The sequence below is a fragment of the Mandrillus leucophaeus genome, unplaced genomic scaffold (genome assembly GCF_000951045.1).
Source record: "Mandrillus leucophaeus isolate KB7577 unplaced genomic scaffold, Mleu.le_1.0 Scaffold1, whole genome shotgun sequence".
Taxonomy (NCBI): domain Eukaryota; kingdom Metazoa; phylum Chordata; class Mammalia; order Primates; family Cercopithecidae; genus Mandrillus; species Mandrillus leucophaeus.
This window is the reverse complement of record NW_012098097.1, coordinates 1494718-1507992: the sequence shown is the minus strand read 5'-3', so window position 1 is coordinate 1507992 and position 13275 is coordinate 1494718. Positions and strand designations below refer to the sequence as shown.

Sequence of the window (13275 nt, the reverse complement as noted above, 5' to 3'; positions counted from 1 at the left end):
GTGGTTTAATTGATGCAATATGTAATTGTATCTTTATTTGTTAGATAAAGATGGCCATGGGGATTCTCCATTATTTTTCCTTAAGTCTTCCTTTTGGTCCAAACATCAAAATACTCATCATGAAATCTTTGAGAATGAAATAAATTCTGAGCATTCCTCTGATGACTCTTTTGAACCGGTTTCTCCAGAGTTCCATGGAAAAGAAGCCATAAGGTAACTAAGAAATTATGTGACCGTGTACACTTATAGGTAAAAGCTTAATAAATGAAGCTGCAGGTCAAATGTTGATACAGATGATGTGTTCTTTTCTTTTTATTATTCTCTGCCATCATCTTAAATTCCTCTCATTCACCATTTTCAAAGTAAAAACTGTTGATACTATCAACAGTAAAATTTAAGAGACCTATCATTTTCTTGCCTCTCATCTTCTGTCTTCCATCTTATCATCTCCCACCACTTACACTCCCTCTCTGCTTTGTCTTCTAACACACACATACATCTGTGTTATGTATATGTATACATATGCAGTATATAAGTATATATTATACATGTGTTTCAAACTTAGGCTATCTTCCTTTAGGGAGTATAGGGACTGAAATTTGAAGTCAAAAGGTCTCTTCACAATTTAATAGCTTTGTGACTTTCAGTTAAACTATATGAGCCATCTAAGCTTCTTTTTCATTCATTTCTAAGAATATATGGCCAGGTGCAGTGGCTCACACCTATAATCCCAGTACTTTGGTAGACCCAGGTGGGCGGATCACTTGAACTCAGGAGTTTGAGACAAGTCTGAGCAACATGACGAAACTCTGTCTTTACAAAAAATACAAAAATTAGCCAGGTATGGTGGTGCATGCCTGTAGTCCCAGCTACTGGGGAGGCTGACCGTGGGAGGATGGCTTGAGCCCAAGAGGTGGAGTTTGAGCCAATATGGTACCACTTGCACTCCAGCCTGGGCGACAGACCCAGACCCTGTCTCAAAAATAAATAAATAAATAAATAGAATAGAATGCCTCTCTTTCATCTTTAATAATATAAATAATAAGACAATTTAGCATATATGCCTGTTACGTAATAGGGACTGCATAAATGTTAGTTGTACATTCAAACTGGTTTGATTGACTGAAAGTATACAAATAAGAAATAATGCAGGGACAACCATCAGTAAAAGATTCTGCTATAATTTAGTGCATACTTCCCTAGGTGTTTGCATATTTTATTCAAGATTTTTGGGCAATATTCTTAAGTGGCATTCTATTTATGTGAAGGTATCTTTTTAAAAGTATTTTTTCAGGAGACAGTAGATCATAGTGATTATGATGTAGTCTGTAGATTTAAACCAACTGGTTTGAATCCTGGCTTTGCCCCTTATTAATTTCAGCTAAAGTATTAACCTCCTTTGCATCAGTTTCTTCATCTTAAAAATGAGCATAACAATAATACACAATTTGTCATAAAAAGTCAATGAGTTATCACATGTAAAGCTTTTACATGGCTCATTGCTAGGTATTCAATAAATATTAGCTATTAGGAATATCCCAAATATACTAAATCAGTTAAACCAATATCAATTCACCTTATTTTGAAACAGATATGTAGGTGATTGGTGAAAGTATCTGGGAGCAGTGGGAAATGAGGAAGGAGACAACAGGAGAAGGAGAATACTATAACCTAACATGAAAAGATCAAGGTGAAACTTCTCTATTCCCTGGAGTTGAGGAAATTTCTCAAATTCTATAATTTTTAGTAGTCTTTCAAGTCCTATCTCCTGCATGAAGACTTTTATAGTTATTCTGTAGCTATAGTTTATCACTTTCTTTGCTATTAATTCTGATAGTAATTACATTGACAACAGAAAATTTAGTGTTGTTGCACATAACAAATTAAATTAGGACTAAATTATATTATTTCCTCCTTTGTCAGGCCAAAAGCTCATCTTTTAGGGCATGGTTCAATAAATGGCCAGAATCACGAGTTTGATCCATATTCATCCAGTGAACAATGGAGATGGTGTGGTTGTATGGTGTGAAGAGAGGTTATTTGGGTCTCCTAAGTGGTTGATGTTAGCCATCCTATTCAGTGGTCTTAGGTCTAATTTGCCCTTATGACGTTAATGTGAATTGAGTATACTTTCAGGTAAATGTGACAGTTCTAGCCTGTCTAAACCTGCATACAGTGTCATCTACCTTGATGTTCCCCCTGTCTGTACCTAGAGATACAGGGAACATCCTATAGGAAGTGGCCTAACATACCTGAAACCAGCAACTCTTTGATCATTCTGGACCAGACTGTTACTGCTGACAAATTAATTACTTTGTTAATTTATTCATCATTAATCAAGCCCTCTCCTAGAATTAGGATACAGAGATTAATGATAGTCTTTAACCTCAGGAAGTGCAGAGTCTAGGGAAATAGACACTAAAATAGATAACTGATAAAAGAAGTAGTAGAGATGGACACAGATAATTAAAAGAAATAAAGAAGGATCATCCAACCCAGTGTAGTATAGTGGGGAAAGTCAAAAGGAGGTGACTCTTAAGGTGAGTCTTATGAAAGAGAAGGGTCTTGGTCATATAAAGTATGGTGGGGTATGTGAAGTTCCTTCCATACATAGAATATGGCATAAGCCACCTAGTAGAGCAAGAGACAGTGTGTATGTCTAGGGAACACAAGGAACTGACATTTCTGACCTTAAAGTACAAGAGAGAGGTAAACTTTAAGATGTAGGGATCAAATCAGATCATGGAAGATTTTGCTTGCCAAGGTAAGGAGATTAGGCTATCCTGTATAGTGTGGGGAATCACTGAATGATTTTTAAGGAGGCAAATTAGGTAACCAGAACTTTGATAGATCACTTTGGCAACTTTATGAAGAATGGATTTGAGGGTGATGCAACTGAAGAAATAGAAATATTTAGGGTATTTTATCAGTCTAGGTCTGGTCAGGAAAAGTGAGTTGCTGAAAATATTGTGGGAGCAAAGTGGTTTAATACAGGGACTAGGGATTCACAAATATACAAGAGTTAGCGGAGAGAAGGTTAAGTTACAGCCAGAAAGTCAGGAAATAGCCACTGAGGACCTTACCCTGATGCATAGAAATGGGTGTTTTTCAAGAAGTTTGTCGGTATACTGCCGCAAATGTCAGGGATTTTCTGGGAAATCTCTCACCAGTTATCTTAATCTGCAGTAGCAAAGCAGTACTTGTCAAGAAATCTGAGAAGCTGTTGCAAACCTCGAGCCTGCAAATATGCTTGGCTCACGTGAACCGAGAATAATGACCTTGCTTTATTTCTACTCTCCAAATCTTGCCCATGTCCTTCTCATTAGCAAAATCTGATACTGAAAAAGAGGGTTCTGTGAAATCTAGTCCCTGGTATGTCCTCTGCATTGCAGAAGAAAAGAGATTGTTGCTGATAGAAAAGGGATAATTGGCTGGGCGCGGTGGCTCACGCCTGTAATCCCAGCACTTTGGGAGGCCGAGGCGGGCGGATCACGAGGTCAGGAGATCAAGACCATCCTGGCTAACACGGTGAAACCCCGTCTCTACTAAAAATACAAAAAACTAGCCGGGCGCGGTGGCGGGCACCTGTAGTCCCAGCTACTCCGGAGGCTGAGGCAGGAGAATGGCGTGAACCCGGGAGGCAGAGCTTGCAGTGAGCCGAGATCGCGCCACCGCACTCCAGCCTGGGCGACAAAGCGAGACTCCGTCTCAGGGGATAATTAAAAATCTAGCACAGAGGTCATAGCCCTGGTTGAGGTGAAAGATGAAAAGAGCCTGGGCAAGAAGGTAAAAGAAAAGTGGTAAAGAGATAAATTCAAATAGATTTATAAAGTTAAATTCATAAATTCTTGAAGTTAAATTGTAATAATTTTGTAGGTCACAGGATGGGGTGAAAAGGGGAGAGAGAGAGTTAAGGATGCCTCTCAGGCTCTTAGCTTGAGTTCCTGGGTAGATAGTAGAAATGCTAACTGAGATAGAGAATGGAAGTGGGCCGGTTTAGAGGAAAATATAATGCATTCAGTTTGATATCCAAGTGCACATATATAGTAAAAAGCAGAATATCTGAAACTTTGAAGAAATCTCTAAAACACAAATTTGGGAATCATCAGAATTTAGGTAGCAGTTGAAGCCATGAGAATGGGTAAGATTGTATGGCAAAAGTTTGAGAATAAGAAAAATAATTGGTCAAGTATAGAATCCAATTTAAGGAGTCCATAAAGTATGCCAAAACAGAATAGTAAGAGGAAGATGTGGAAGCCAAAGTGTAGAAGCCAGGGAAGTAGAGACTTATGAAAAGAGTGAGTAATAGTTTAAAACAGTGATGAGGGATATCAAATAAGGACTAAAAAGTGTTCATTAGATTTGATAACTAGAATGGTCATTGATGAATTTCATTGAGAATAGTTTTTTGTGGAGTGGTAAGGTGAGAAGCTATATTGTCTTAGGCTTGGAAATAAATGTGGGATAAAGAAATGGAAATAGGGAGTAAAGATTATTATTTTGACAAATTTGCCTGTGAAAGATAATGATTGAGAGGGTTTCAAGATTGAGGGAAAGCCTCTCTCCCTTTTTTTCTTTCTCTCCCTTCTTGCCTTCTTCTTCTTTTTTTTTTTTTCTTTTTCAATTTTAGCTTTCCCTTATTCATTTGATAACTTAGAGAAATAGCTGGAATATATGAAATGCCAAGCTTTGTAAGAGTATTAGCAGGTCTGTGTAAATCTCTTTTGGGAGTGGTGAGGGGAGGGCTTTTTCTACTGCCCTCCTTAGGTCCCATTGAGAGTGATACCCTTTACTGTGAAGTTCCCCGACTTAGTTATGAACTGTAATCTGTGTTATTAATATTAGAAAATGCATTTACCTCCAAATTACTTCATCTTCTTTCAGAATCAGAAATGTTAAAAAAGAATATAATGGAAAGACTGGAAAAGTAGAAGCATTGCAAGGTAAAAAGAAAAACCTCATTGCTTGATAACGTTTTAAATTAAAACACAGAGACATTTTTGTGATCTGAAAATATAAATAATTATTGTGGAACATTAGAGAATAAATATGGAGAAAACAAAAAAATTAAAAATATGTTTGTACCATGAAGGATAATCACCAATAATATATTATCTTTTTTCTATATATACATTTATATATAAAATATTTTTTCAAAAATAGGAATGCACGGTTTATACCAGTTTATAATCTTTGACCTGACTTTCTCAAACTAAGCTTGAAGTATCAGTGAAATTGGTTTTACTTTCATAGAACTCTTCATCATCTGTTTTGGGCTGTGGTTTGCCTGATTTGTGACTCTCTGATAATCTAATTCCCTCTGTTTTCTGTCTTCAGAGAATCTCCTAAAATTTCTGGCATGCTAACTGAATTCTTGTTTTCTGATGGAGTTAAGTTTTCAAACATTAAAGAAAAAGTTGTCAAGCCTTAGGCACATATATGTGAAAATGCCTGTGACATGTCTTAGATCCCAGCAGATATTTCTAAATATCATGCCCATACTTTTGTGATATAAAACAGAATGATGACCAATACCAGGAGATACTTCACCAATGTTCTCCTTACCAATTCTACCTCCCTCCAAGTATGAAGTAAACTCTCCCCCTTTTCTCTACACCCAGACTTTCTGTTTCTAGCTCTGCAAGCCTCAGGGAGACAATTTCTTAAGCCACACTGCTTTCCTTTGCCTTGGAAGCAAATAAACTGTTTTGTTTTTATTCCTAGTAGTCTTTGCTTTATTAAATATTAAATGTATAGATTCTTTGACAGTCAAAGGATTTGAAGGAAGCAAGAAGGTAGGAATTTATATTCCCAGTCTTGATCCAATTTCTCCAGACAAATTGAAGCTTTGTCTTCATGAATACATCACTTATACAATTAAATGTATAATTTAATAGGGGATGTATTAAGATACCAATGAAATGAAATGCTGACATATATTTTACTTTTCCAATTTTAAGGTCCATTCCATCTGCATATAATCCAAAATCTAATTTCCACATTTTATTCTAAAACAGGCATATTTTTTGACATATATGAAGGACAGATCACTGCAATACTTGGGCATGATGGAGCTGGTAAATCAACACTGCTAAACATTCTTAGCGGATTGTCTGTTTCTACAGAAGGTGAGAAAATAGTTTTACAAAGTAAGTTGGCTGAAAAAGCAAGTTGTAAATTGATTTGATTGTGTAAAAATTATTTCTGTATATTGGACTTGTTACACAGTTGAATAATTTAGAACAGGAAATATTTATCTCATATGTACATAAATTCATGAAAACATTTGTATCTCTATTCCACTATTATTTGACATTCCATGTGTACTTTGCATTGCTGTGGACACATATTTATGTTAAGAGTAATCTGAATTATTCATTGTATTAATTATGCAATTGGAAAATGTGAAGTTTCTTTAATAAAAACAAGTTTTTTGAACAAAATCTAAATATTGACATATATTATCACTCTGCATAGAATTAACATTCTGGCAGTAAAGCCTTTTAAATTTCTATTTATAGGATCAACCACTATTTATAATACCCACCTCTCTGAAATAACTGCCATGGAAGAAATTAGACAGAACATTGGATTTTGTCCACAGTTCAATTTTCAATTTGACTTCCTCACTGTGAGAGAAAACCTCAGAGTATTTGCTAAAATAAAAGGGATTCAGCCAAAGGAAGTGGAACAAGAGGTAGAGGAATACATTAAAATTGATGGCTTTGGAAATAATTTACTTTTGACTATATTTTTTTTGTTCAGCTATTACTTTACTCTTTGATAGATAAAGCTTAATCAATGAAGTTCTACAATAAATTCTTTTCATTTTTAGAGAGTAAAAACTGCTTAAAGTAAAATATTTGGTATTGCTAACACAGAGTTTTTTTTGATAGGTAAAAAGAATTATAATGGAATTAGATATGCAAAGCATTCAAGACATTATTGCTAAAAAATTAAGTGGTGGGCAGAAGAGAAAGCTAACATTAGGGATTGCCATCTTAGGAGATCCTCAGGTGAGAGAAAAAATGTATTTTTACAATTAATTTAGATTGGAGGATATACAACTATTATTAAAGTCCAACTTCTACTGTAATTACCAAATGTGAGGGAAAATTTATAATAAAGTACCAATCAAGCTTGTTAGGTGTCATGCGCGTCCATGTGAAGAGACCACCAAACAGGCTTTGTGTGAGCAATAAAGCTTTTTAATCACCTGGGTGCAGGTGGGCTGAGTCTGAAAAGAGAGTCAGCGAAGGGAGATAAGGGTGGGGCCGTTTTATAGGATTTGGGTAGGTAAAGGAAAATTACAATCAAAGGGGGGTTGTTTTCTGGTGGACAGGAGTGGGGGTCACAAGGTGCTCAGTGGGGGAGTTTTTTGAGCCAGGATGAGCCAGGAAAAGGACTTTCACAAGGTAATGTCATCACTTAAGGCAAGGACTGACCATTTTCATTTCTTTTATGGTGGAATGTCATCAGTTAAGGCGGGGCAGGGCATTTTCACTTCTTTTGTGATTCTTCAGTTACTTCAGGCCATCTGGATGTATATACTTGCAAGTCACAGGGGATGGGATGGCTTGGCTTGGGCTCAGAGGCCTGACATTAGGGATCTGGTGGAGGACTGTATTTGAGTCTAGAAATCATACTAGTTTTCATGGTGCTTTCTGAAGATCCTCACTGTGAAGAGGAAGATGCTTTCATACGTTTCCTCCTCTGTAGGTTTTGCTACTAGATGAACCAACTGCTGGATTGGATCCCTTTTCAAGACACCGAGTGTGGAGCCTCCTGAAGGAGCATAAAGTAGACCGGGTTATCCTCTTTAGTACCCAATTCATGGATGAGGCTGACATCTTGGCTGGTGATTCTTGGCTTCTTTATTCCAACTAGTTATTTAAGGATTTAACATGAGAGTTATTTTTAATAGCCTGTTTTCAAAAGAAGAAAATCTTGTTTGCAGTTTATTTGCAAAATAAAACATTTCAAGCCTCCACATGTCATTGACTACAACAAGTCACATGGGGTGTAACCCTGCCAAGTTACATAGCAAAGTATGTAGACAAAGGAAGAGGTGAAGAATCAGGCCATCCTCGGAAAGTTTTGTGGCACTTGATTAGCTACGGGGAATGCAGTGAATTTCTGAGGCCTGTTTCACAATAGGCATGGGGATTAGAAATGATATTGCACCCAGGGGCTTAATGACATTACAGTTGTATTGATCTTACAAATTTCATTCAGTGTTTTGGTATCCAAAGTAGAGAATATACCATGTAAGGAATTATTCTTCACATAATATTTTGAATCTTCCTTTCTACTCAGATAGGAAAGTATTTCTGTCTAAAGGGAAGTTGAAATGTGCAGGATCATCTTTGTTTCTGAAGCGAAAGTGGGGTATTGGATATCATTTAAGGTATGTATTCTAGGTGTGTTTATTTCTAAATGAGCATATTAATATGAGGGTGACATTTTATAGAAGCCTTTAGAAATGTAAGAAAGGCAAGTTAACTTTTGGTAGAAATTGTTTTGCAATAAACAGCCCAAAATGTCTCCCTCATTAACATTTCCTTTGTTGGTTATCTCTTGGTTTTAAGCATGCTAATTAAAAAACAAAGTATACTTCTTCTCAATACAACGTTTTTGTTTGTTTGTTTGTTTGTTTTTTTGAAGATGGAGTTTCACTCTGTCGCCAGGCTGCAGTGCAGTGGCTGCAACCTCTCCCTGGTTCAAGGGATTCTCCTGCCTCAACTTCCTGAATAGTTGGGATTACAGGCATGCACCACCACACTCAGCTAATTTTTTGTAATTTTAGTAGAGACCGGGTTTCACCATGTTGGCCAGGATGGTTTTGATCTCCTGACCTCGTGATCCGCCTGCCTCGGCCTTCCAAAGTGCTGGGATTACAGGCGGAGCCACCATGCCCGGCCTGTACAACATTTTAAAGCCAATATTTGTATAGAAAAAATTATCTTTATGTCCTCAATAAGCCATTGATTAATTTTAGCAAAACACTTTGCACTAAAATTCTGTAGTTATATTCCAAATCTCATTGATAGAATGGCAGAATATCACATGGGAACATTTTAGAAAGCATCAAATACTCACAAACAAGCTCTGCAAATAGAAGTTGTTGACATTAAGAGAAACCACTTACTGCATAGAAAACAACTGTTCATTAAAAACCTTATTAATTTTCCATTTATTAAGAAGCAATGTTTCATGTATCTTATATCCTATCATGATTTTTTATATATATCACACACATAGCACAATCGTGATAGTTTTATATATGTATATATACACATATATATGTGTATATATATACACATATTGGTGTTGATATGTACTATGATTTTTCCATTTAAAATAATGCAAAATAGGCTACCAATTAGCACTTTGAAGTTGAATTAGCAATTTGAAGAGGAGTATGTGATTTGAAGGAACCAATTACTACAGTTAAGTAGAATATGTCTGTAATACATATAAACTGTTTAATAAAAAACTATCTTTTCATGAGTAGTGGTGTTGGAAAAGAATTCAAGAGACTTATGGCTCTTTTGAATAATAGTTTACACAGGAATGAAATGTGTGACACAGAGAAAATCACATCCCTTATTAAACAGCACATTCCTGATGCCAAGTTAACAACAGAAAGTGAAGAAAAGCTTGTATATAGTTTGCCTTTGGAAAAAACGAACAGATTTCCAGGTAACTTACTGTGTAATCACATAGAATATATGTAAGTGTTCATGATTATGCTGATTGCATTTTCTGTTGTTCTATGAATCGAGTTCTAAAGCTTATAGAAAAGGTTTCCTTGGGATAATATGAAAACATTTGTAGACATCTATTTTAAGTAACATTTAGACATTAGTATTTTAATGTACTCATTGATACTTTTAATTGCATTGACTTATTATTATTGGCTTTTTAGATCTTTACAGTGACCTTGATAAGTGTTCTGACCAGGGCATAAGGAATTATGGTGTTTCAATGACAACTCTGAATGAAGTATTCTTGAACCTAGAAGGAAAATCAGCAATCAATGAACCAGGTATAAAAATGTGTGTTTAGCAGAAAATTAAGAAAAAAAAAAAAAGAGAAGAGAAAAAGATGATGTTCTAATTCATGTTTGTAGAATTTTATGTGGATTTCTACCTATAATATGCATTAGACAGAAAATAGCATTGTCCACTTTTAAAAGTATTAGAATCATTTTATATCGAATATAATCAGTCTTGGTGCTAGGCAAATTGCTTTCCAACATCTGTCTGCTTCCCATGTCAGTGACAGACACATCTCTTTGCAATGACCACTTCTTCCTTATCATCAAAACTCTCTGCTATAGTGATGAGTTCTGATACTGCCTCTTACTTGCCATTCCTTATAAAAATGTGCTCTTAATTAGCTAATAAACTAATTATAATTAATGTATTAATAAGAAGTAATAAAATGTTATTTCCTTAGTTTACTTTGTAATAATAATTAGAAGAATTAGGAGGCTACTATACATAGACCAATGGAACAAGTTAGAGAACACAGCAATAAAGTCACACACCTACAATCATCTGATATTCAACAAAGCCAGTAAAAACAAACAATGGGGAAATGACTTCCTGTTCAATAAATGGTGCTGGGATAACTGGCTAACCACAGGCAGAAGATTGAAACCAGAGCCCTACCTTTCACTCTATACAGAAATAAACTCAAGATGGATTAAATACTTAAATGTAAAACCTAAGACTATAAAAACCTGAGAAGAAAACCTACAAAATACCATTCTGGACATTGGTTCTGGCAAAGACTTCATGATGAAGACTCCAAAAGCAATTGTAACAAAAAGAAAAATTGACAAGTGAGTCCTAATTAAACTAAAGAGCATCTGCACAGCAAAAGAAACTATCAATAGAGCAAACAGACAACCTACAGAATGGGAGAAATTATTTGCAAACTATGCATCCAACAAAGGTATAATATCCAGAATCAGTAAGGAGCTTAAACAAATCAATAAGCCAAAAACAACCCCTTTAAAAAATGGACAAAGGACATGAACAGATACTTCTCAGAAGAATACATACATACAACCAACAAGCATATGAAAAAATGCTCCATATCATGAATGAATAGGGAAATGCAGATCAAAACCATGAGACACCATCTCACACCAGTCAAAATGGCTATTATTAAAAAGTAAAAAAATAACAAATGCTGATGAGGTTGTGGAGGAAAGGGAATGATTATGCTCTGTTGGTGGGAATGTAAGTTAGTTCAGCCACTGTAGAAAGCAGTCTGGAGATTTCTCAAAGAACTTTAAATAGAACTATCATTCGACCCAGCAATCCCATTACTGAGTATATAGCCAAAGGTATATAAATTATTCTGCCATAAAGACATATACAGATATGTTCATTGCAGCACTATTCACAATAGCAAAGACATGGAATCAACCTAGATGCCCATCAGTGGTGACTGGATAAAGAAAATGTGTTATGTGTACACTATGTAATACCACGCAACCATAAAGAATGTGCTCATGTCCTTTGCAGCAACATGGAGTAAGCTGGAAGCCATTATCCTAAAGAAATTAACACAAGAACAGAAAACCAAATACCATATGTTCTCACTTATAAGTGAGAAGTAAACATTGAGTACACACGAATGCGAAGAAGAGAAAAACAGACACCAGGGCCTACTTAAGTGTGGAGGATGAGAATTGAAAAATGACCTCGTGGGTATTATGCTGATTATCTGGATGACAAAATTGTCTGTACACCAAACCTCCAAATCCCCATGACACACAGTTTACCCATGTAACAAGCCTGCACCGAAAATAAAAATTGAAAAGAAAAAACAAAAAGAATTTAGGAGACTACTATATACCAGCCATTGTGCTCAGTTCTTGAATTATGTTGTTTTTAATTCCCATAATAACAACAAGCTGCCCATGAGAAAACTGATATTTGAAGTTGTGTCATTAGCCAAAATTGTACAGTTAAAGTGTGGTGTATGTGGGACTCACACAGGAGGCCTTTCCATGAACTTTCCATCGTTTGAAAGCACAATGTCTTGAACTCATTACTGAGATGTCAATCATCAGTGTTGAACTAATCCTGTAGGGGAAATTCCAGATGACAGAGGAGGCCTTTTGGAAACTCAGCTACATAAATTTGTCTTTGTGCTTCCGTGTAAAACTTGCTCTGCAAAAGGATCCCTTAGTGAAGAGCTGCTGTTATTGGTATGAAAGAATAAATGCTTGTTAGGAAGCCTCAATCATCCTCAAAAATTAATTTACTGTCTCATTGGAATTGAATCCATTACATATGTTTGAAGGAAAGATTTTTAATGTAAATTTTGATTGTGGATATCAGTAGCTCAACTTGTCAGAAGTGCTGTTTCAAATAGTCGAACATCATTTTCAAAGTTTTTAAAGAGAAAGTGCAGATAACATAGCCTATTAAAATGTTTTATTACATGATTGTAGATTTTGACATTGGGAAACAAAAGAAAATATATGTGACAAGAAATACTGGAAATGAGTCTGAAATGGAACAGGTTCTTTGTTCTCTTCCTGAAACAAGAAAGGCTGTCAGTAGTGCAACTCTCTGGAGACGACAAATCTATGCGGTGGCAACACTTCGCTTCTTAAAGTTACGGCGTGAAAGGAGAGTTCTTTTGTGTTTGTGAGTATCAGATTACTTTATATCTATTTCGTCAATATATGAAAAAACATTCAAATATTAAGAAAATAAATATATTAATTTATTCATTCATTTAACAGTTTTTAAATATCTTTACCTATCCTGCTGTTACTGAGGAAAATGTCACTGCCTCATGTGCTAGAAGTCAATACTATGACAACTGGATTTTTGAGAAAAGATTTTTATTGCAAGTTGACTCACAAGGAGACAGGAGGTCAGCCCAAATCTGTCTCCCTGTGCTGACTTTAAGGCAGTGATTTTATTAGAAAAGGTTTAGAGAGTGGATTCTGGAATTAAGCATGATAGAAGAAAAGGAGAGGTCTGGAAAGTCCTCAGGCATGCACAGATATCTCTTCACGCCTCCTCATGTACCCTTGTGCAAATTCAAGTGCAGTTGGTATGAAATATATGGTGGAAATTCAGACTGTGAAGTCAGCAGGATGATTCTGGACAGACTGTGATTGGCCATATTGGTTCCAGCGGATTTCAGCCAGTTTTATTATCTTACAAGCTGAGGGAGTTTCAGTGTTTCAGCAAATTGTTTCTTGTTTTTTTTTTTGTTTTTTTTTTTTTTTTTTTCTTT

General features: G+C 35.7%; 1 protein-coding gene across 1 annotated transcript in view; it reads left to right on the top strand.

Moving 5' to 3' along the window:
- ABCA10 (ATP-binding cassette, sub-family A (ABC1), member 10) overlaps positions 1-13275 on the top strand; it is a 106615-nt gene that overhangs the window by 49833 nt on the left and 43507 nt on the right. The window contains exons 12-20 of the mRNA XM_011983972.1: positions 4885-4943; positions 6018-6128; positions 6522-6697; positions 6897-7016; positions 7720-7858; positions 8317-8407; positions 9563-9702; positions 9929-10048; positions 12476-12674. Of these exons, the coding sequence (XP_011839362.1) occupies positions 4885-4943; positions 6018-6128; positions 6522-6697; positions 6897-7016; positions 7720-7858; positions 8317-8407; positions 9563-9702; positions 9929-10048; positions 12476-12674 (1155 nt within the window). The remainder of the gene's footprint in view (positions 1-4884; positions 4944-6017; positions 6129-6521; positions 6698-6896; positions 7017-7719; positions 7859-8316; positions 8408-9562; positions 9703-9928; positions 10049-12475; positions 12675-13275) is intronic.